Source organism: Pipra filicauda, unplaced genomic scaffold (genome assembly GCF_003945595.2).
Source record: "Pipra filicauda isolate LSUMZ 115617 unplaced genomic scaffold, ASM394559v2 scaffold222_size1277272_pilon, whole genome shotgun sequence".
Classification (NCBI taxonomy): Eukaryota; Metazoa; Chordata; class Aves; order Passeriformes; family Pipridae; genus Pipra; species Pipra filicauda.
Window position 1 is genome coordinate 74,630 of NW_024104335.1, and position 24,336 is coordinate 98,965.

Below are 24,336 nucleotides of genomic sequence, written 5' to 3' on the forward strand. Positions count from 1 at the left end.
TTTTCGTTATCGTGTGCAGTGGGGGGTTTGTGGCTGGGAGGATACAAACATACCCTGTATCTCTGTGCTGCACATCCATTTCAGAATCACTCACAGTTTTAAGGGACCAGGCTTTGCTTTTGATTCAGGGGACACCATGCAGTTTTCTGGTGCCTCAGAGCTGACTTTGTGTGAGCTCGAACTGATCTGCCTCAAGTCTTGAAATCTAGTTGTGGATTTGTAGTTGAAAATCTCACGTGGAAGGAGCCTTACCTGTCCAGGAATTGTGTGTCTGCTTTCTTTCACTCTACAGATTTCATGATTCTTCCCAAGTGTCTTGGCTTCAAATTATGATTTCTGTTTGGCAGTAGGATGCTGACAAGTGTTGGTTTGCAGTGCTTGACTACCTTCCTGCTATCTACTTCCTAATGTCATCCTCTGGGAGGTGAAATGAGGGACTCCATGCACAAACCTTATTGGGTCAATAGATGCAATTCAAGGAAATACTGGTTCTTTGCTCTTCTGCAGACAGTGACTGTCACTGTATAACAATAAATGAATAATGATGATATTGAGGTCTTGATGCCCATCTTGTTTTAAGATTTGCTAGGAACTACCCATCCATGCTGCAGTCCTCCTCACATGCTGAGACTGTGACACTGATCATAGCACAGCATCTGTTCTGTAGATTTTGTATAAGCCAGTTTAAATCAGTTTTAAACTGGTAAGATTATTCAAATGCATGTATTTGTGCTGTCTTGAAAATGTTCTCAAGGTAGCTGAAGTTTTCATATTTCTGCTGTAGTGGGTACAGCTGGTCTGCAGGCACAACTTGTCTTCTGCTTCTCGTATTTACTCCTGTTAAGACAGGTTTTATAATCACAAGGATTGAAATCAACCTTCTTAACACCTTAAGTGTCAGTAAACCTGGCTAAAAAGGACACAAGAGTTCTTTCTGTTACAGGTTTTGTATAGATTTCAGGTAAAAATATTGGGTTATTTAATGTCACTTTCCTGTTCTAGATTATCTTTTTTAAGTGGAGCCAAGCACAGGGTTCTCCTTATTCATAAAAATAAATTGTTTAACTAGCCAGATGTAGATATTCTGGCTGTATGCAATACCAGTGTCCCAAATTTGTTACAGAGCACTTTAGTGTATTTCCACCTTGCCAAGTAAAATTATCCCTTGCATTTAGTCATCCAAAATCAGACATACTGTCACGACAAAAACAGTAAAAGCTCCAGCATTATCATGTAATAAAACTAAATTAAAAACTCAGGCTGGCCAAGACAGAGAAGTGGGATGAATTTCTGTATTAATAGCTATTTCATTGTCTACCAGACTTTACATGAGAGAGGCAGCTCTTCTACCTAAGCTTTGAAGCTTAGGAACAGAAAAAATATTCCTTGAGATGATTTTGGGAATGAATGATATGGAAATCAGGTTTTTGTGTTTGATACTTTGTCAAGTGCAATTAAGAGAGTGCAAAAAAGGAAATTTCCTGCTTGAAATTAGAGCTTTCAAGTAAAAGTCTTACCTAAAGGAATTCAGTCCATGCAGAAAGCAGCAGAAGCAGGACTCTGTGACTGCTGTGTGGCCCTTAGAGGGTTGGATGAGTATGTGGTGCTGGAGAGCTGTACAGCCTTTCTTTTCTTTATCAGACTGAGGGTTCACCTGCAACTCCTTGTGCACTGGCATTAAAGCCCTTCTGGGGGAACCCTGGACTACTCCACAAGTTTAGTGTGGTAGTTAAATTAGTGTCTGGTGTCCAGAACCAGTTTGTTTTCCTTGTTTAGGTTTCCTTTTGCAGTCCTTGAGGGCAGTACTTGCTTCGGGGCAGGTGTCTTCTAAGCCTTACTGATGTCAAGTTGAAGCAGTGTTTCCACAGAAGCTGAGATCCTCTGTGAGGTGGCATTTGCCCTTTCTGTATCTGCACTGATGTTGCAGTGAGTTGGTCTCCACTGAGTGCAAAGCCTGTCTAGCCCAGGCTTTTTTTGCTTTCTCTTTCTTTTGATTTATCCTAAAGACCATTAAAAGGAGGAGGAGATTTATGTGAGGGACCCTGAACCACTTTGTGAAAGAATGTTAACTATCTGCACTGGTGTATGGGAAAGCATCTGTATTTTAATGCCTCCTTTTTAGATATAATGAAAAGAATTAGCAGAGGACAACACAAAAAGAAGTGTAGCTAGTCCTTTTTCTTTTTTTTTCTTTTTTTTTTTTTCTTTTTTTTGCTTTTTTTTTTTTTTTCCCTTGGCCAGACAAAGCTCTCTGAGTGTTCTCTCATCCGAGTGCTTGGCCACAACAATTTCTGTTTTCTCCGAGTCACATGCTAACCTAGCTTTGAAAAGTCTTATTGTTCACATCAGCTGTCACAACCAAAACAGTTCTGTCCATGAGAAGAATAGAGACCCCATTAGCACACTGAGGGGTTTTTTGCCAGCTGTTTGGTGTTTTTCTCACTTTGTGTCATTGGTTCCATTGGGAATATTGGGAATTGTCTATACTGCATACAGCTGTATCATGTAAAGATACCACATCTGCCTTGAAATCCTTCAGGTATTGGGCTTATATTCAGACACTGGTATTGGCCAGCAGCATGGATAACTTTGCCCTACTGAACCTGTGCTGTGACTACTGCCAGCAACTGGGCAATAGAACAAGATATAAAATGCCTGGTGTTGCCATTTGTGCTACATACACAAATGTTGGTTTCATTTTTTCAGTTGGTTTGAATAGAATAAAACAACAACCTATTCCTCTGTCTGCAATTTAGATAATGGAAGAGTATTTCTGAGTTTGAGTCTTTCTGTGAACAGCTGAAATGGTGAGCTAAGGATTGGCTGGGACAAGTTGCACAGTGAATGTGAGCAAAGGCTTGTTTGATGAAGCGTGGCTTTGATGAGATCAGCGTGCTTAGTAAGCTTCATAAAGCTGGCTTGTTCTTTTATGGGATTGCTTGTTTCTGTGGCAGTCCTTCAGTCTTCTGCTAATGTGCAGGAGCCAGTTGTTACCTGGCAGCATCCACCTTTAGCTCCTGATCACTTCCGGGAGCATCCTGGTATGCACATGATTGTCCAGAACTGGTGGTACCTCAGAGCCAGAACACATCTTCCTCTCTCCTCAGATCTTCTTGTCAGCAAAGTGTTCTTTTCTGGTTGAGTTTCTTAACTTTCTTGGTCAAAAGGTTGTTACTCATATATAAAATGAGTGTGTTCTATGGGATCTCAGACTTGATAACTTTCTGCAATTCTCAGGCAAGGAAGAAGGGCATAGCTCTGATTTTGCTGGGCTGAAATAGAAGATGCCTTACTCAATTTAGAGCTTGCTAACACAGGACCTTCCTTAGGGTTAGGGTGAAGCTGGTCTGCTGATCTCTACACAGCTTCAGTGCCTTGAGGTTAAAGCTACAGGTGGCTGTTTGTCTGTGCAAAAGACTTGGTAGCACCGTTCCAATGTCCCATTCCCTGAATGGCCAGAGGCAGCCCATGTAACAGACACAGGCTTCTGACCTTGGTGCTTGCTTACCTGCTGCTGGTATTTATTCCAGATGGCACGTATGAAGAAATTCTGTTCTTCCTATTTGTATTTACAGGCACTTATGCTTGGATTTCCTAAGGATGCTGCAGCCTCAAAGACTTATGGATAGTGACAAAATGGGGGAGGGGGGGAATTTCAGCTTGATATAACATTTCACTCTTGCTATAAATTTATGCAACCTCAGCTCTTCAGCACATCACTCGTGTGTGTAGAGCACCAAACGTCAGGAACATGATCCAACAAAACATACATATGACTATTGTTGAGTTTAAGTGGAAGACTTTAGCCCTGTGATGGCTTGTGCTCATTGCCGTAGGTTTAGACTCAAAAATTGGTTAAGGATTCTGAAATTGCAGGTGTAAAGCTGAGAGTTTGACAAGACAAGGCTTGTAAAAGGCATGTTTGGCAGAGTGGGGGTGTGTGCATGTAGATAGCCAAACAATACTAGAAGACACATTTTTTATTTCTCTGGGGTATCTTATTTATTTAGCAACTCTTAAACAATGGTATGGTATGTCATGATCTTTGGGGGTGGGGGGACATCTTGAATGTAGGACAATGAAGGTGTCTCTGTTGTTCTGCCAGCACTCTGAACAATTTACAAAACACATTTAAAGCAGCAATATGAAGATTTCCTCAGTGTTAGAAGACCTAAGCCTGTCTTTTAGATACAGGGGAGTGCAGGCTCAGTGCTTACAGTGTGGGTCATGAGTGACGTTGCAAGCACAAGAAGCCACTGACAAGCGTTGAAGGCTCAGTGGCACTTCTGTATCTAATGTTACTACAGTGTAATTCAGTAACCTCAGAAATATGCTCAACGCCTTGAGGCTGAGCTTTACAGTAACATTTACTCCTGACAAGAAGAACACGGGTGTTGGCACTGTTTCAGTGTTTTCCTTATTCCCATTGCTAAACCCAACAAGATAGGCTACACTAAAATAGGATTCATTATTTGTGTTCTTGTTAACTGCTTGTAAAATATAAAGCGATTACCCTGCTAGATGAAGTGTCTGTGCTTTCAGGAATATCAAATGCCTGCAGAGTAAACTCGGGACAGCTGCCACGAACAACAGCAGGCTCTTCTAGAGGTAACGTGGTACTTCACTGTTCTCTGGTAGATGAATTAATGGTTTGCTGCTTTGCACCAACACTTGTGTTCCCAGACTTCCTATGAGGTTCTGCCAGTTCTCCTATGGGAAGCTAAGGTATAGTCACCCTTGCTTTTGATACAGACATCACTGTGTTGTGACTGGAAATTAAGAGTTGTAGTGAGGTCAGTCTTTCCAGGGTTGAACTGCCTCTTGTTCAAGTCAAGCCTTTCTCGAATGCATATCACTTCTAAATGGTCTTTAAGACAAGACAACTGCAAATGCATTTTTACAGGTAGATCATAAATTACCAGATATTACTTGGGTTTGAGTTGTTGTTCTTGCTATTGGTTTCTTACCTTGAATGCTACTGTGTGCTCTCAGGGCAAGTAGCAGAGGGGCCTTACAAATGGCACTGCTCTGACTGCTGCTGCTGACCTCTGGTTTTCCCTTCAGACAGTGGTGTAGGGAATTTTAATTTAAAGGCTCACCTCAGCATGAATGGAGACTGAATGGAAATATTTGTCTGGATATGGAGGCTGTAGCAGGAGGACATGGTGGGGAAGGAGTGCTCTTGAGCAGCCTGTGTTAGCAGCACCCAGCCGAGCAGGTCAGCGGGATTTTGGCACATTTGCAAGCTACCCACAATCCAGAGACAAAAAACACAGGACAAGCCTGAGATCACAAAGTTTGAGGTTGTTTTCGCTCCCTCTCTTCCCTCCTCTATTTCCTTCTCCTGTGCCCTTTTGCTCACTTTTATGACTTATTGCTCTTTTTCTCACTTGCACATTTGTTATGTGTTGTTGCTCTTGCACATTTCACAAGCTCTTTTCTTGATTATGCTTTTTTTTATTCTTCCTTTTCTGCTCATGCCTCTTTTTTTTTTTTTTTTAATTTCACCCCTTGGTTGTGCTTTTCTTTCACTTTTTTCTTTGCACTCGTTCTCCTTTCCTTCTCTCTACTGACTTTTACTACAGCTACAGACCTCACTCAGGAAAACCTTCTAGGATTCATGTCAGGTCAGTTATAATAATCCTGCATATATCCCAGGATAATGACCAAAACCAGTAACAAACAGTTCTCAGAGGCTGCCACAGATTTGATAGAGGAACAATTCGAACAACATTTGCTTTTTCCCAATGCTGACTGCAAGAATTCAGTGGAAATGTGAAGGAAAGAGAGTGGTATCACTGTCCAGCTACAATACCGTATCCAGAGATGCTGTGATACAGTATTTGCTCTAAGATATGCAGGAACCCACAGCACTTGCAGAATGGATATATGTACTAACAGGAAACTTGTTTCTCTCCAAGTGTTGTTAATCTTCAGATTATCTGGGGAGGTGGTTCCCACGGCTACCGGAAACAGCAAGGAATTGATTATAAATGTAAGATTACAGGGTGGAAGACAACCCATTATTTATAAAGCTGGCTGAGAGCAGAGCCAACAGCATTCAGTGGTGAGAGGGAGGCTGCAGGGGTGGAGTCTGCTGAGTTTTGACGCTGCAAAAACAAAAACAAAGCTTGTGGCTGATAGATTCGCTTTTATTATTATAGAACAGATGAACTAAAATAAGCCAACAATATAATTTTATGCCAACAGCCATCTTTCTAGCACAGGCGGTGACTGACTCAATGCACCCTTCTCCCCCCTCCCCGGGCCTCTGTTCAATGGAAAGCAAAAGGTGGTGGCTCTGGCACATGGGTTTTGGACTGCAGTGATCTTACTCCTGTTACCTGTAGAGGTGTGCCTGGGAAAAGAAGAGGCAGGGGAGCAGAAGAAGGAGTATATATACTGTAGGAGCAATAAGCAGAAAGGCTTGTGGATCCTCTTGCACGTTCTGACCACATAGATGGGCCAACTGGAGAATTATGCCCGCTGTCAACACGTAGCAAGCCCCTAGTTGCTACTCTAGTCAAGCCAGGAGTTTCTTCCCATTCCAAGCTAACAAAGGGCAAGATGCACTCAATGGGGGAGCTTTTGGCAGGGTAAAGAGGCAGTCTATGTAAAACCAAACCAAGAAACCACCCCCACCCCCCAAAAAAAAACCCCAAACAAACCTGCATTTTAAGCCACTTCCAAGTAAAAGTTATTTCTTATAGTATAATAGATATTTTTAAATGGCAGGACCACCAGCCTAGAAAGACCAAAGGGCTTGCACTCAAGACCAAAGAAAGAAAAACAAAAAACCAACCAACCAACCAACAAAAAAAAAAACCCAACCAAAAAATTCAAGAGTGGCCCCACTCTCAAGCTTGGCTCTTCTCTAAAAACAGCACTCATCTTCCATCTGAATAGGTAAAAGGAGGAGTGGAGAGAAAATAAAATAAAATTGGTGCAACTTCTCGCCAGTTGGCGCATTAACCCAAAGCTCCGTACAGTCCTGTACGACTGCGCGTCCTGTGGTGGCAGCATCATTGCTTTCAGCTTTCATCGCTGTATATGTCTGTATGTATATCTGAACATATACATACACATACACACAGAATAGATAATATTGTTTTTAATGTTAGTTTTGATCCTGTAGGAGGGCTCATCTCTCTTTCACATGGTTCTGTGCTCCTGCGCTGTTGCTGCTCCCATTGCCGCTCCCATTACTGCTGCTCCCGCTGCTGCTGCAGAGGACCTCTGTGAGGTCATCCATGATGGTGGTCTCTTTAGGGTCCACGAGGTTGAACTCCCTGATGAATAGGATAAAGTGTGTGTAGAGTGTGTTTAAATGTCCGTGCAGCTCCAGTGCCAAAGTCTCCTTAAAGTGTGAGGAGTAGATATGGGCCAGCACATGGAACAGGTACTTGCAGATCTTCTTCACTAGGGACTCGAATGAGTTTGGGAATTCCTTGCCTGAAAGGAAGATGGAGAAACACCATGATAGCACCAGCTGCTTACCATCAGCTCCTCAGCAGCATTTGGGTGGGCTGACCTGTGGGTAACAGCAACTAGCCCACCATATACAGCAGACAACTAGAGGGTCCTCTATCATCCTATCATCTTTCTTTACAGGAATTCAGGGGAAGAATCTACGGAGGTATTAAGCATTTTCATTTGAAGTTAAATTTTAAACCCTAAGGGTTCAAAGATCACGAAGCAAGTATAATTTTTCTCTAAAACCACTACATTTTTTGTTACTGGCTGTAAAAATAATGATTCTTCTAGGTCCTTATCTAGTTTGTCCAGGAGTAGCAAATTTTTCTCCAGGAAACCAATTCACAGATCCTGAAATGGAAGCCAAGGTACACGGGCCTTGGTAGTGTGCAGCTGTTTGGCTGATTTTACATAACGACTTCCCTCATTTCATTGCTGAAACTCTATTGAATGGGAAAGAAATGGAAGGAAATACTGGGTGCCTTCTATCAGGCATCTCTATCTAGGCAGCTGAAACTGTGCTTGCCTAGAGCAAGTGCTGGAGTACTGGACCTGCATGGTAACTACTTTAGTAACACTGAAAGTGAAACTGAGGCAAACAAAAAAGCAACACCTGCCATCCTGTGATGCACAGTGCAAAGTCTATTACTGGTCTGAAGTGCCCCTTGACCTCACAGACAATCACTTGCATGAAGTGCCCTCGCTGACCTTGGGAATATTAAAAAAACAGAAGACAACTGCAGCTGGCTTACTAGGCACAGTCTCACTAGATACTGCCTTTTTCCAGATCAGGCTGCTTGTAAGCAAAGGCTGCTAGCTTAGTATTTTCTATATTGTAATGTCTTAGTTTCCCAATTACCTGTTGAAGTGGCTCAAGAAGCCAGCTGCTTTTAGTCCTGATTAGGGCAACCAAAAATAACTTCAGGTTTCTATTGTCTTCCCCTTAAACAAAGGCATTGCATGTAGCAATCTTGATCAGATACAAATTTGAGTTAAAATTACTTTCCTATTGCTTTTCAGCTCTTAAAAATCACATTGTTATTTAATCTTTGTAAGGGAAAGGAGACTGCAAACTCTCTGAGAGACAAGGCCTTAGAACCTTCGGCAAAGAAGGCAAGCCGCATTCCTGGCAATCCAATTTATTTCCCCCTTAATGTATTGAGGCTCTAATGGAAACAGAGTTCTAGTTTGCTGTCAGCAGGCTGTATTGAACACACACCTGCTGACTGTTTTCAGAATTTTATCCTCTCTGAACACAGGCTAGATGATCTCAACATGCTTGAAGGGAAAGATGTACTGATGATGAAACAGAAGCCAAGGAGACAGGTGTGAGACTTTCACCCCAGTTCATGCACCAACAGCACAAGTCTTTTTTTACTGCAAGAATGAACCAAACTTAAAATCTCCCTTAAAGAAACCAAAAGAAACACACAAAGAAAACAACAACAAAATCATCAAACAAACAAGTGAGAAAGCCGTCTTGTTGTAATACATATGCTGAAAGCCAACTTTCGCTTTCCTTACGGCCTCCACAGAGAGCCCCAGGAAGCAGACATACCGTATTTTGTTGGAAAGACGTCCTCATCTGTCACTAGTTTCTGCACCGAACTCATGACGAAGTCAACGTACTGAGGAGCAGTGCACTTGATCTTCTTTCCCCGCTCATCATACCAGTAGTACTGTCTGCGGAGAGAATGGACAGTGTTACCGCATCACACTCTGGCTCCTCAGCTCCACTCCTCTAAGAGGTCAGTGTCTAAATAACATAAAACAACAGCTGCAACATTACCAAAACACATCACAGCTGCTGCAGAACAGATTCACTTCTTTTCTAGATCAAAGACCTTGAATTTCTGTTGGCCAATTTTGTTTCTCCCTATGGGTTTAGGCCAGAGTGCAGGTGGCAGTACCAAGCACAGAAAGTCTGCTGACAAGTCTCCAAGGAGAGGAGCTTTGCTGAGGCAGCAATAATTCACTATCCATGACAGGCTGAGGGTTTAGATACAGCCAGTATAACTGTACAGGAAAGCATTATATAACTATTTTTAAAAGGGCAAGAACATTGCACAGTGATAAACTGGTGAACTTCTGATGCTTAACATCACAGAACATAAATTAGTCTTGCAGTGCAGTATTATTAAACGGTCAGATGGTGGCTCCAAAACACCGGCTTTTCCAACCTGGTGCTCCCAAGGACCAGCAGCGATTTTAAGTGCTTCAATTCCTGTTCCAAGATCCAATTTGGGGAAAGTTTTCAGGACCCTTCTGCACATCCCTAACAGCATGCCCTTGAACTCTGCTCCTTTCCTTACAGTTACACCAAACACATGAATATACATTTGATTCTGTCACCAGTGAATATTCCTGTTGGATATTACAGGAGACATTAGCATATTGCCTGGACTTTCAAAAGCAACCATAATTCAATCAGTTAGCCATAATCATCTTGATTAACTGCAGCCATCCCTCACCTGATGGAGAATCTGAAGGCTATAAAATAACTGAAGGTTTGTTCCCTTTTTTATAAAGTCATAGTTAATTAAAGTACCTCCTACTGTTACCAGGAGCAGATATCCACTGGATTAGGCAGACAGTGAGAAATGTTTTACAGATAAGGAATTTAGCAAAACACTTTTTAATTGGTATTTTCTTGCCTATGTCACATTAGATGTGTCTTGAGTCCCAGTTTATGAACTCTTTCTTCAAACAGCCTAAGCTCCAGGAACAGTCCTGTATCATTATAGGGCTGATAAGAAATCCATTGCATTGGTCTTCTCAGAACACAACATTACTGGAGTTTGCTGACTGCAAGCAAGAATGGAAGTGGTTTGAGCATGAGAAAGAACTTGGCTAGAAAGACATCACACCCAACATGAGCCTATAAAGCCAGGACACTACTTTTTGCCTGTCTGTTCAGCTCCAGCTCTGCTGCTGCTGGCTAATGATCTGTGATCTAACATTTCTCACACAAATCACTGAATAAGGCTCTTTATAGCCCTAGACAAAATATTACTTCAGTGTGACGTTTAGCCACCTTAGGCCTAACAGGACTAGGCTGCAATGAACTTGAAGGATCTATATGTGCCACCTGGGAAGTGAAGTTTTATGTGTACTGACCAGCAGAACTGTCCTGAGGCAACTAAAGAAAAATGTTAATGGCAACTAAAAAGTTTTCATTTAGAATGTGTTTTCATTGCCCTAAAAGATTCTTTAGGGACCTGAGGGTGGTGAGGTGAAGAAACTAATAATGCTGTTCATGCCAAAAGCCATATTAAAATAAGAGGAAGCTGCAGAAATAAGTAGATAGTTCAAGTTAAGAGAGGAAAAGCAACTGAAAACTGCTCCTGCAGACACTTAAGTTTTAGAATTTTTCTTTCAGCTCATTTTCACTATGTGGTGCTTGGTCACTGTCATTTACTAGGAAGAGCAAGGATTGACTGCAAAATTGCATAAAAAGGTGAGAAAGTGGGTGAAAACAGCAGGAGTCAAAAGCTCCTTTTAGAGCTATGTCAGGCATCAAAACTGGCATTTGAGCCCTTAGGCACAGACTGTGTTTGTTTTTCATCACTGCTTACTTCCTTTGTACAATCCACATATAAGGAATTACACAATGTAGTGCACCAACACACAAGCCACCTCATTTGTCTAGTCTTGCAATAAGTTGAAGTGAGACAGTCCTAGGCAACTCAGCCTTATTTCGGGTCTTAAGACGGTGCTTGTTGCCAAGAGCAGAAGCAGGCTGGACTGTCTGTACCTCAGCAATTCTCTCACACTGCAGAAACCCTCAACTGCAAGACAGAAAGCATAGTTTAGAGTTGCCCTTAGGCACAAAAATGAGTCTTGATAATTGGATCTTAGTCAAAAGAAACAGTTTGGCAACTGTACAAGTTCACTTACATGAAAATATAAGTGAATAAATCTGCTCTAACATCCCACTGAATATCCTTTTTGCCTTTCCTTGAAAATTAGGCTGATTATGCAAAGTAGGAATTTAAAAGAAGAATCATTAAAACTAAGGAGATAACTACAAGGATTGTCCTGTTGACTAGAATCATGTGTCTTCCTCATGTTTCTGGTGCTGTGAACAGACTTCACAGGTCTTAGGGGAAGAGAGGAGCCCCTGACATGCCCTGAACATCTCGCACCTGGTACGCTGGAGTTATCTCCATTAACAAGATAGGAAGCAGGCGGGGGCCGAGGAAGGGCTCAACTGGGCACAGAAGCCTAATTGCATTCCAATACTGGCACTGTGACAGCACAGTCCCATATTAGGGAATGGATGGGAAGCAGAAAGGACAAGAGGATGAGACTTAAAGGCACTTTTTTCAAGAAGTGCTCACATGATGCAGATTTTGATTATTTTATTTCCCATATAATTTCTGGCAGATTTAAACTTCCCCAGTATGGAGAGCACAAGGAATTTGCAGCTCCGTTCTAAATTCCAGGGGAAAATGACTATGGGTTTAACAGAGAAAAGCCTATGATGCAAATAATAAAGTATAACACATATGAATTAACAATGCTGCATCTTAATATATGTATGTATTTTATCCCTTTTCCTCTAAAACATTCTGTGCTTGTGTTGATAACATAGAAACCAAGGCAGAATAGAAGTTACATTGGTATATAAGAAGAAAAGCTTCTGGAAGGAGGGAAAAGCAAATACTGTGGAGATTAGGTTGCCTGGAAAGGAAGAAGAGACAGTCCTGGTAGAAATACCAAAAAAAGGGCTATGTAGAAAGCCGAGGGCAGGAATATAGTGCTTGTCAGCAGCTGGAACAGCTTTGATGGTTTGATAGGGGCTAAAGAACATTTTGGATGGGGGAAAAGAGAAAGGAGCCATCAATGTAAAACCATACAGCTTGGGAAATTTAAATATAAGACAAAGCAAAACTTGAAGTTTAAGATTTCTAAAAGGAACTACCCTCCATATGCAGAGATACTAAGGGCAAGGTAGCGATGAGAGAGGAGACTAAGATTAGAAAAAAAAAGTTATCAATTAAGGGATTTCAGTGGACCAAAACGACACCTTGAAAGGAGGGCTGCTAGAAGTTTGCATCCATCCTTGATGCCTCAGGAGTTTTGTAGTCTTGGCCTTATGAACAGCACTTATATTGGCTCTTAGTTTGGTACACTCACTGCAGCACCTGAACAAGTTTTGTCCCAGTGTCAGCTACAAAACCAGTTTACAGCTCATGGTGCTTAAAAGCTGCTTTGTGTAATAATAAGCTATAAAGCATAATAAATCTAAATAGTAAATACTGTGTTAAAAATACAGTACCTGCTTTACAAGTGATAATCATATTAATAAGCAAAATTAAGTAATTCCCAAAGTTACATTCATGCCAACCTCATCAAATTTTGAGGATAAGTGGGCACTGTGGTGTTTCTCTTGGCATTATCCCACCTTGCCAGTAAAGGCTTCCATCTGTTCTATACTGAGACTAAGTTTTGGTCAGATGTCTCTTAGTGACCGTAAGCAGAAATTCTCCTCCTCACTGTGTGCAGATGGCTGTGCTATCTCACATATCTGACAGAGGGCTGAAAGCTGCATCTGTCTGCAGTTTGTCAGTTGGCTGGAGCTTCTCTGAGATATTAAATCCTTACCTCAAATATTTAGCTGCAACCAGTGTTTCTAGTGCCAGCAAATACTTTAAATGTAGGACTGGGTATTTGCAGTGCATTTGAATGTAAAGTAACTTGACAATCAACCTGTTCTCAATAGTTACTTCTCAACCTTAAATACAAAAAGCCTTCCTTAAGTGTGACCAGAATGGTGTGATCCAAAACACGTCTTCAGGAACTGGACAGGGAAAACATAAAAGTGGAACAAAATGCAGACCTTCATACAGAACTACCTACAAACTCAGCACAGGAAAAACATGGCAAACTGCACCCTTATTCCAAGGTACTGTAATTCTGTGGCCATCTTACATAGCTAGATGCCATTTTATTCCCAGGGACCTGAACAAACAGATCATGGCCACAGAAGGTTTAAGTCTGGAGTGTCTGTTGGGTTAACCAGTAACAGACACTGACGTTTAGGTGGCACTCTTTACATACTGGAGACAGGTCAGAGGCACAATGAACCAGAGCGACTCGTGTTTCTACAACAGAACAAGCACATCCTTACCTTACTGCATTAGGTTGACTTTTAATTAAAAAAAAAGAAAGGGGTGGGGAAGCACTGTCATACTCATAACTGGATATGAACAAATGAGCATCTATGAGGCAGTTCTCCATGTTCCATTTAGGCAAAGCTCTTCCAAAAGGGAAGAGCTAGGAAAGGCAGAACATAAAGATGAGGATTTGGAGAACACAATAATGAACAGGGCCCTCAAAGCTGAACTGTACTGAGGTGTGTAGCTTGGTGATCTCACCTTGGTGGTTTTTTTCATAGACCCACACACCTGAGAGAATAAACCAATATGCAGCCTACAGCTTGCAAACATGAATCAGCCACCTGCCCCAAGCACAGGAAGATACTGAAATTGTTATGATTTAGCTACACACAAACCGTTTCAAGTGCTTTGCCCAAATGTAGACATGCTTCCTGTTATTCCCACAATTTTTCAGTTTTCCAAAACAAAGGACAGGAACATTCTGCTACCATTCCTCACCATTAAAAATACAGACTACAGCTGGAGCCGCCTACAGGCACTTCCTCTCTTTATTCTGCAGCACAAACTGCTTACAGAGAACCGTTTAAGAGCAGAATGGAGCGAGGCTCCCTATCACCACCTCCTTTTAACCACTATTTCCCACCAGCCAAGTGGATAAACAGTTAAATTCAGTCCTTTGAACAGGCAGTGCTACAACAGGAATTTAAACATGAGAAAGCTTGGGAGCAAGAGTTAACAAAACACTCATCTTACTGATCACCATTTCTTATTTAGAGACATTCTGTCTCCTTTTGATAAAATCTGGGTCCAGCAGAGATTTATTACTTTCTGTTTCAGCTTGCTTTCAAAGTCCCTAGCATGGCCTTTAATTCTCTGACAGTTATCGTTCCAACTTTTACATGCAAAAATATCCACAGTACACTTTGCATTCTTTAGAGTGCTCTCAAAGAAAGCCTCTGATATTAATTTCAAGTGTACAAGATAGCCCAGTGAATTAAGCAAGGATTTCTTTCTAAGAACTATGTAATGATTGTCAGAGATACAATATAGAGTTCTGGTTCTGTTGCCTACATTCCCTGAGATATTTGATTGATGTACTATAACATTAACTGCTCAGTCTTCTGCTTTAAAATCCATTTCAATTAAATTAACCCCAGGAAATGCAAGAGGAGGGAAGAAAAGGACTATCAACACGTGTTGGAGGAAAAAAACCCCACAACACAACAGGCTTATTCATACTCGACTGGATCTCATATTCCATCATGTTGGACTGTGCTCATCAAGAGCAGGAGTTCATGCTAACTTTTTCTTATATTCACATTGTACAGTAAAACTATAAAGCTTTCTTTCATAACAGATAGCTAGTCAACGTTAAAAAAGTCTGCTAAATTCTACAGGTGGAAAAGTGCCAACGCAAAACGTTTTCCTTACTCTTTGCAAAGCTGCCACTTGTGTTCTCTGTGCCCAGGGGCTCGGGCAGAAAGACGGTGGCTTACAGTCAGGCTAGAGATTATCTGTCAGCAGCCTGGTGCTCTGTCAGCATTCCAGCTATCAAAAGCACCCTCTGAGGTTTTCACAATTCGCTTATCCTCCCCGGCCTCCTATGGAATCCCAGCACTGTTACCAGTACAGACAGTTCTGCCTTGCCCTTGTTGAGGAATACATTCAGTGCAGGTAGCTCGGGGTGCAGCTGCAGATTGAGCTCTGGGTGGTGGGAGCCCCAGGCAAGGGGCTGTGAATTGCCGACCCTTTGCATAATAAAGGGCACAGGGACCTGTGGCCCAGCCAGGGGACTGGACACTCAGAGACACAGCAGGAGCTGATGACTCTGCTAAAAACTCCAGATTTTATCGTGCATAGACTGTGAGGGTATAAAAACCCAGGGTTTCCTTTGTTCCGGGTCCCTTCTCGGAGGCAGCAACTCGGGCTGGTATTTTGTTATATAGCTACTGCACCAAGATTTAATTGTTTTAAGGATCAGGACGTCTCAGACTCCGCTATGAGAAACCTGGGGTCGAGCCGGTAAGGAAACCTGGTCTGACAGTGTGAGTGTGCAGTGTGTAGCTGCGAAGGGGCCTCAGTTCCAGCTCAGTTGGTGTAAGTATGACTGCCAGAGTGGCTCCTGGATGGGTGGACCTGGAAGTTTCCTTAACATCCTTGTTCCCCTCTCCCTCAAGCACACACATGGTAATTTGCCTCTCTGATCTGACCTTATAAAACCAGCTCAGAGCACTCAAAGATTCTCATCCTTCTAGTCCTCCACAAAAACAGATTTCCATCGCACTTCACTGCTGAGGGGAGAGAAGACAATGCACAGCTGACACATTCTCACCAAGTACAGACCTGCCGTAAAACACTTGCCCAATGCCATTCAATACCAATATCCTCCCCCGGGCAACTCTGAAGACATGGAAACCTTGTAATTGTAAATATTGACTTACGTATTGCACACTGCCATGGTCTGACATGACTCTCCTGTACAGAATTCTGAGATTGTACTATACTGTAAGTTGATGTGATGAAAGAAAGTTGTTGCTGAAAAATAAACAAAGGAAATAAATTCAGAAGTAAAATACTTTCAAACACTGGTTATCCTTCAGACAATTATTTAAATAGAGCAAGTGAAGTGACCTCAGTCTTGAGCTTGCATATGAATTCAAACATGATTTAGCTAAATGAGCCTAATGATGAACTGCAAAACAAAGAGGTATATAGAATGAAAGGTCTTGTTTGTATTTAAGATGAAAGCACCATGATGCATCAGCTCTCATTACTCACAAAGCAGTAAGACTGGAAAGTGTCTCCGTCATCGGCCTCACCTTTACAGTAGAATACTCTACTACAAGCTGAAGGCAAACAAATTGCTATGTTCTTTTGAAGTCAGACTCAGTATATAGTGGCTAGAAAAAGCATTAATAGTTCTCACAATACATCCCCTTGTAAAAAGAACCAGCATGAAAACTAGTACACATCTACTTCTTAAAAATCTCATGAGATAATTTAACATCTTAGTACTTCTCACAGGGCACCTCACTTTTTCTTAACGAGTCTCTATCAACTTTCCTAACATGCAGTTTAAAGTATTTTCTTGCTACTACCACCTACTGTTGAAAACATAAACAAGAGTGGGCCATAGCTGCAGGTGAGGACTGGCAGGGGAAGCACTGGGAAGTACAGTAAATCAGGACTGAGATGCACAGATACAGCGTTCAGTCACAGTAGTCAGTCGTGTGTCTAAGTTTCAGCCTGTCTACTGTTTAAATCCACAGTAGTTCCACCAAAGCTTGAAAGGAGTGGGGAGAAATCCAACCAAAAGACTTGCTTTACGTACAAATGTTTAGAAACTACCATGTTTACAATGCTTCTGGAAGGCCAGTAGCTTGAGTTAGAAACATGCAGAAGCAGCCAGTTTAGCATCCAAAGAACATCCAAAACTTTAATGCCCTCAGTGCCACAGTGAGGGAGGTGGAAAGAGGAAACGATCAAGGCTTCCATGCTGCTGAGCACAGCTGTGTTGTACCTGAGACAACTTAATTACTATTCAGGGTATAATGACATGCATTACACAGTAACCATAGTCATTGAGAGTCTCTCTAAGCACTGAAACAGTAAAAAGGGTGAATGAAGGCCTTCTCGAGCATAGACAGCAAGCTCAGAGCTGTATGAATGCAATACTCACTGTTGCTGGCAAGCCACTCGTTGAGGTCTATTTCTCGTGGTAACATCACTAGCTCCTTAAATTCGAAGTCAGTAATTCTGGATTTTGTGTATTCTGGCTCTAGGTAAAGTTTCTTCTCTTCTGGCGCTGGCTTTTTACCATTTGGCTTTCCCTTGGACTTCCTGCAAAAGATTAAAAAAGAGAGCAGCAAGGTTACCTTTACTGTTGAACAGCTACAGAAACCTGAAAGCAGCAGTTATCCAAACTCTTATATTTGTTTTTACACTGTTCCTCCTGCATTCCCTCCCCTTAGCTCTTTCTTTTTCAAATCAAAATAAGAGATAATTTCTTTAAAAGTGTATTTGAGCTCAGACCCTTTTTTCAAGTACAGTGAAAGTTTTAAAGGCGTCAAGAAACTTGAGACTGAGCTGCTCCATTCTCCATTGCCCTTTTGCCAGTTTAGGTTGCAAACCACTGGGAGAGCGACGGCCTCTCTTTATGCCTGTGCACAGACAGCAGAACTACTGTTCTGAAGGAGCTACTCTAACTAACGTGACTACCAACCTGCTGTGCCCTACAGTTAGCAGTCACCTGCAAAACAGGAGTCTGAGAGACAGCAAAAGCAGGCTGCTGCAAGATAGCTCTCAGCTGGAAAACCTGGTGCAGCTCATTCAAAGCTACAGCATTCCTTGCTCTCCAGCCCTATGTTCTCTGAGATACCAGAAGCCTTCTTGAAGTGAGCATCTGTGACTTCAGCTAGAAGCAGTGATAACCACAAAAACACCTGTTTTCTCAACTCCTGGGAGACCTGAGACAGAAAGAACCAAGTTCGTGTTTTTCTGAAAATCCTTTAAAATCCAATGCATTATGAAATGACCTTCCATTTGGATTTATAAAAGTAGACAAACAATAATTCCATAAAATGCATTTATCTCCAGGGCATATTGAGATTTTTCATCTCCCATTTGTAAAGTGTTTGCTGTAATAACTGGAGTCTTCTCTCACTCTGTTTTTAACATCTTCAAGCTAGACTCTCAACCCAACCCACATTCCTGGACCAAAGAATGGACCTGGACCTCAGTCCTGGACCAGCAGGACCTCAGAGGAAGAACAGCGGGTCAAGCACTCTGGTCTTCTAGGCTATGTGGTCAAACACCCATGTGTTTCTACAGTTAAAAAATCCCTAAGCAGAGACAGAAGATGTATTTAATGGTGAGGGACAAGCGTAAGGCAATACTGGCTGTGCACTATCACGTGAATACAAGGAGGAGATGCCAGGACATGGTTAACATCAGGCTTTTTCGGTTAAAGTGTTTTTTAAGGACTGGTAAAGCCAAGACAAGCCCACCTTTGGAGACAACTGCATTAAGTTTGCTGTCAAAACTCATCTAGATCCTATCCAAAGGAAACCAACCTCACATTCTGGGTCTTAACACACTTTAAATAATCTTCCAACTGTGTGTTCCTGTCTGAGGTACACGCAGGCTTGACTTTTGCTGATCTGATCTGTTAATTAAACCCATTGTCCACATCATCCACATCATAGAAGGGAGAGACTGAGATGTGCCTTTCACGGGAAAGCAGTGCCATAACTTGGATCACCAGCACTGCCACTGTTTACTGTCTTGAACTTGTACTGAGTCTTGACATACTTGTCTCCAACCAGTAAATTAAGAGTAGAGGGACTTCTGGATTTTGGAAAGGCCATCATCAAGGAAAAACTAAGGAAAGCTTGGTGACAGCAGCACAATATACAGTTACACCGTCACGATACATTTACACAGATGTTCAGAAAGCACCGCAGGTCTCTGTCAGGGAACAGATGGTCACACTTTCTTTCCCTATGTTAATGACAAACATGGGTTTCATGGTTAGAGAGAAGATGCCTATGTCATAAAACATCTTTTTAAAGAATACAAATTCAGGATGAAAATAAACTAAATCCAGTATTGGTGAAGAGAAATTCAGTGCTCAACTCCTCCTGCACATCTCCTTTTTCCACAGTAGTGCATTCCAATTCAAGTGGAGCCTGCAAGATTTGTCACTTACATTTATTGAGTGAAGCAACCTGGACTAATTCTCACAACTGCTCTACAAAGGGATGTTTTAAGACATGTGAAGTCAGTTGTTCCTCAGCACAAACCTCTTAACACAGAAGGGATGCTCAGTTAGATAACAGTTCCTGATTGTCAGCTAACTATTCCCATCTTCAAACACTTGCATTTGCTACATTTAGTGGTTTTCGGGTTTGGTTTGGGGGGATGGGATTCAGGCATTCAAGGATAATTTCATTTTAAAGAAAATTATAGCTCCAGTAACAGTCATGCAGAAAATACCTTCAACTTCAGAGACTGGTTTGACAAACCACATTAACCACACTCAGGGAAAAAAGTTATCAGTGAGAAGTAGTTTGGATAGAGTTTCTGTCTTTGCTGTAGTTCAGGATAATTAAACCAAGGGCCCCAGGTTAGGGCTGTGCCACATCAGCTAAGAACAGTCTTCTGAGAGGAGGTGGAGGAGGGAAGGAGAGACAAAGAGGTCAAAGACAGTCTGTCAGAACCAGGCTTGGAAGGGAAACCACAGAAGGAAGCAAGACACTGGAGGCTGAGGCAAGCCTTCCATCGCATAGGAATGAGTGGTGTGTGCCTCACCCTCACTTCAACATCTTCTCCCCATTTCATGAGAATAAAAATTCAACACTAAATATGTTCACAAGTTTGCTACTGCAAACAACCGTACATTATTCCTTTACAAAAACCAGAACCTCTCGCATCTCCACACAAATGTTAATTCTCTGTTAGATTGGTACATGCAGCTACTTCATGTCTTTTCAATAAAATTGTGTAAGTCTTTCCACAATTGCCTTGTACTGGAACTGGAGTACTTTAAACAGAAGCTTCCTGAAGAATCCCATGCTCTGCCCCTTTCCAAAGCTTTGGTTTGGTTTAAAAAGAACCTGACCCATGGGTATCATCACTGAATCTGCAAAATGTCCATAATCACTGCTATCAAAGAGTTTATTCACACCACAGAAAAAACCTGCATATCACATCACCATGTGCAGCACAAACTTGTTAACCTTTTGCAGCTGCTGAGAGCTAAAGCAAGACCACAGAAATTGTTTACACCAGCGGATTTTTGTGTTCTCCATGCAGTGCAGCTGGGACACTACATGGCACAAATACTGTAAGTAAAAACTAAAAAAAACCCTCCAGCCTTAAAAACATTATTTTGAACTGGATCATGCACACCCCCTCAATTAAGCAGAACTTAGTTTATATTGATTTACTCAAATTAGTTGAGTCATATTCACTCTAGGCTGTAAAGCTGTGGGTTTAGTTTCGAAACTATCAATACCAGCCCACACTTAAAGCACTTCTTTTACAAACTTACAAAGCTGAAGCGTACAGCAGTACAAAAAAACCTGGTTTAGAAAAACAATTACACATGATTAAGAATTAATAAATAATAGTTCCATATTCAAGATGAATCAAAGCTCATACATTCACAGTTACCAGAATTACCAAATAGTGTAAAGTTTAGGAGTTAGCTTCCTTTCCCTCTACTCACCCCAACCTCTAAGTTCGCTGTTTTTTCAAAGATTTGTAAGAAAACACCAGCTGGAATCAACTCCAAAGGCACAAAGTGAAATATCCATTATTTCCTTTGTTGTGAGCATTCAAGATGCCTTCCTTAATTTTTCATTTTATGTTTAAAGTACACAAATATGAAAAATGTTGAAGTGTCCAGAACGACTGTTCTGTTCAGGAAACACCAAAACCCATCACCTGTAGATGCTTGTTTATGGGAAAACATAACTAAATGTGATCTAAGACCACAAAAAGAGCAGTACCTTTCAAAACACAGCTATAGGCACCCCAAGTCCTGATTCATGTTTACAAGTGTCTTTCTTCAAAAATAAGTGAATTCTGGTAATTTGTCTTAACATGTCCATGTCAGATCAATTGTATCACCAAAGCAGTTGGAGGAATAGCTGTTATGCAGCTGTTTCGTGGTGTGTCAAGAGGACAGACCAAATCCTGTCTATCAGTGCTTAACTACCAAGGAAACAAACATCTTTAAGGAATCCAAGGAGACAGCACTCTGCAGTTTTTATTGACAGGCAAACCAGAGTACAAACTAATTCCTCAAACTCCTGGGATAGGTCTGTCTTTGGTTTTAGGCACTCAATTGAATATGATGCCATAGGCCAAGTCACACCCACGAATACGTTTCAGAGAGGGAAAAGTGATGGGAAATGGCAGAAGAGAGATCACTCATCTAAAGTCTTAGAAGAAGGTTCAGCAAACTGGCTCCAGTCCAAGACAGTACAGTCACTAATGCTCTTAGCAGGGCTTCCATACTCAGTCTTGTGTTCAGCTAGAAAACACAGCAGCTGGAAGCTTGCCTGGAGAAAGAGATGTGTAAGACACTCCACACCAAGTGACAGGCCCAGTGGTCTGTGATGATTTTTTTCCCTAGTCCAACTGCTTTGTTAAGATCAAGTAAAACTGCCAATTTCCCATTTTTTTTTCTTATCCCATCTCAGTTAATAAAGATCCTCCTCCTCTAATCTCTCATTTCCTTCTTGATCAGATGCTCAGCAGTTTCTTAGTTTAAAGAACTTTGCACTGTGGAGCATCTTTAAAGCACCATCCAAGTGTTTAGTTTCAAAACCATTTTGAGGGAAGTATTACTCCCATTTCACAGCAGAAACTGGCTGTAAGGTTCAAAGTTTATTCATAGTACAAATGCTAAAGATGTGCTTCAGTGTAAACCAACATGGTTTGTTTGGAAAGAAGCACACGTGGAGCGATCTGGTTTAGCTGAAGAAGTATCAGAGACACAATGACCACTATGTGGACATGCTTGATAACCTGATGTATAACTTTGGAATTGTACCAGGCATCCATGGTTCTGGTCCTGCACATCTGATTTATTGCCAGGCTGATCACACAGAGGGAATGCTAGCGGTATTTTAAATGCCAAAGTTCCCTAAACTGATCATGCAATTTTAAATTATCTCTACCAATTCAGGATTTGGTTTTTTTTCCAGAGGAAACCAGCACAGCTATAATAATTTCTTGCTGTCTCGAGCAAGCTGTGTGGTTTCTTACACTGCATCTGAAATTGAAATCTCTTCAAAAACAAATTACGATACTTTGATCCTCCTCTCCTACCTTCACATATAACTAACTGTCCTTGGGATGAGTGGCTGTTTATTTTTTATTTTTTAAATACATGTAATCAGTGAGTTTTTTCTTTTCAGTGTGGCATATCAAAGTGGGTTTAGTACCAGAAATAAGAGTAACTGCAGAAAGTAAAAAAGTTTATTTAAAAAAAGCCCCCATAGTGATGATGACGAGAGCTCCAGGCAAAATTCTGACCACTCTGTGCCTCAGGATCATGCACTGGTTTTAGGTTCCAGTAAAGTCTTAAACACACTGATTTCTATTTGAAAATTGACAGACCAGGTCTGACAAGCCTAACATGGCAAATCTGTCTCCCTGTTTGCAAACGTTAAAACTAAAAAGTCATCTCAGGTCTGTGAGGATGAAAACCACCACGGATCACGAAACTTAAAGGACAAAGATGCATATTTTGTGATTAATGTCGTGTGGTTTTGTGGGGGTTATTTAGCAACTGTATTCCTTACACAAGGTTAACTGCTATAATCTTAGCAATCCCCAGCAAATCACCAGAAAGCAGGTCTCAACTGCTGACAATCCTGCCGTGACATATTCCATTAGTGTTGGTCAGAGGAGAGCACAACCCCCCCAGTTCACAGCAATGCATGCAGAAGTGGCATAAAAAGAAAAAAATCTGTTTAAAGGAAGATCAAAAACACAGATGCCCACAGATGTGTCACTAAATTATATTTTAAAAAAAATCACCTGAAGGTTTGGGGGTTATTTTCAAGTAATCTGGTTTGCACTTTACAATTTGTATAGTTCACAATCTGGAAAAGTTTGGGGTTTAAATGGCACATTTCCAACTAAAAACTTTTATGTGGATTACAGTCTCCAACAGCAACACCATATTCCAGGTATACCTCTACACACTTAACTACCAGATATATCAAACTATCTGGGCCTTCAACTTTTCAGCCTGTAATTTCTTCTTTCTTTTTGAAGTGTTGTGTTTTAAAATATCCTCCACTGATGAAGTGTTATAAAGTGAATCATTACTCCTGCCAAAAGCCACTTTCTTGGTAATTTGAGGATGAGGGTTGGCTTCTTAAAAGACAAAATTAGAGAGGCAGTAGGCCAACAATTTAACAGTGTCTTTTAGAAGCTTTGTTGTTGACACAACACAGTCTTTATGAACACTTTGTTTCAATTTTTCCAGTGAATAAGGGTTTTTATAATTTAAAATTAAAGGTATACTGGACATTTGCATTTTAGCTTCTCTCCTCTTCCCTTCTTTGGGTAAGGAGTCAAAGGCGATGTGCGTGGAACAAAACACAACACATTAAAGGTAAAAAAATTCTAACATGCAAGCTCTCCCCCTCTGATCTACTCCCTTTGCAGAAAGGAAAAATGCAATGATTTCAGCCATCCACAGAAGGCTACAGCTTTGTAAGGAAAATGGGGTCAGCTGCTCACAGATTTACTTTTTACCTTTATGTTTTTTTCTGTGGCCCTTTACTGGAAAGAAATTATCAGTTACTTTCTGGTTAGAAATGTTCTGCGTAAGCATGGGAGTCCTGAACCCATTCATAGCAGGAAGGAAACAGTTTTATGAGCTAAAATTTACAAGTCCTAGTGACAAGAACAATGAAGAAGCAGGTTATGCCAGTTTTTACAGGTCAAGAACAAAGTCTTGAAGGCTGTCCAGTTTCCTACCTCAGCAGCTCACAGTCTTTTCTCCTCAGTTAAGAGCAAGAACTGGAAACTCAGAAGTGCTACGCAGCTTAAAATCCCTTCTTGGTAATTCAGTGTCTTTATTTATTTGTATAGCATGCAAGAAAAGGGGAATAACAGCTTCATTTGAACATCAGTAGAGCTGCCCTTCCTTTGAGGAAAAAGCTAGAGATTATATTTGTATTTCCCCTCTTTCTTTAAAACAGCTCAAAATTAGCAC

At 41.3% G+C, this 24,336-nt stretch overlaps 1 protein-coding gene across 5 annotated transcripts in view; it reads right to left on the bottom strand.

Annotated features, from left to right (window-relative positions):
* Nucleotides 1–6,131: 6,131 nt before the first annotated feature.
* MOB2 (MOB kinase activator 2) overlaps nt 6,132–24,336 on the bottom strand; it is a 113,825-nt gene continuing 95,620 nt past the window's right edge. For all 5 annotated transcript variants that reach the window (XM_027724151.2, XM_027724149.2, XM_027724152.2 and 2 more), the window contains exons 2-5: nt 17,275–17,435; nt 16,037–16,130; nt 9,032–9,156; nt 6,132–7,452 (exon numbers count right to left, since the gene is read on the bottom strand). In XM_027724151.2, the coding sequence (XP_027579952.1) occupies nt 7,142–7,452; nt 9,032–9,156; nt 16,037–16,130; nt 17,275–17,435 (691 nt within the window). In that variant the 3' untranslated portion in view covers nt 6,132–7,141. The remainder of the gene's footprint in view (nt 7,453–9,031; nt 9,157–16,036; nt 16,131–17,274; nt 17,436–24,336) is intronic.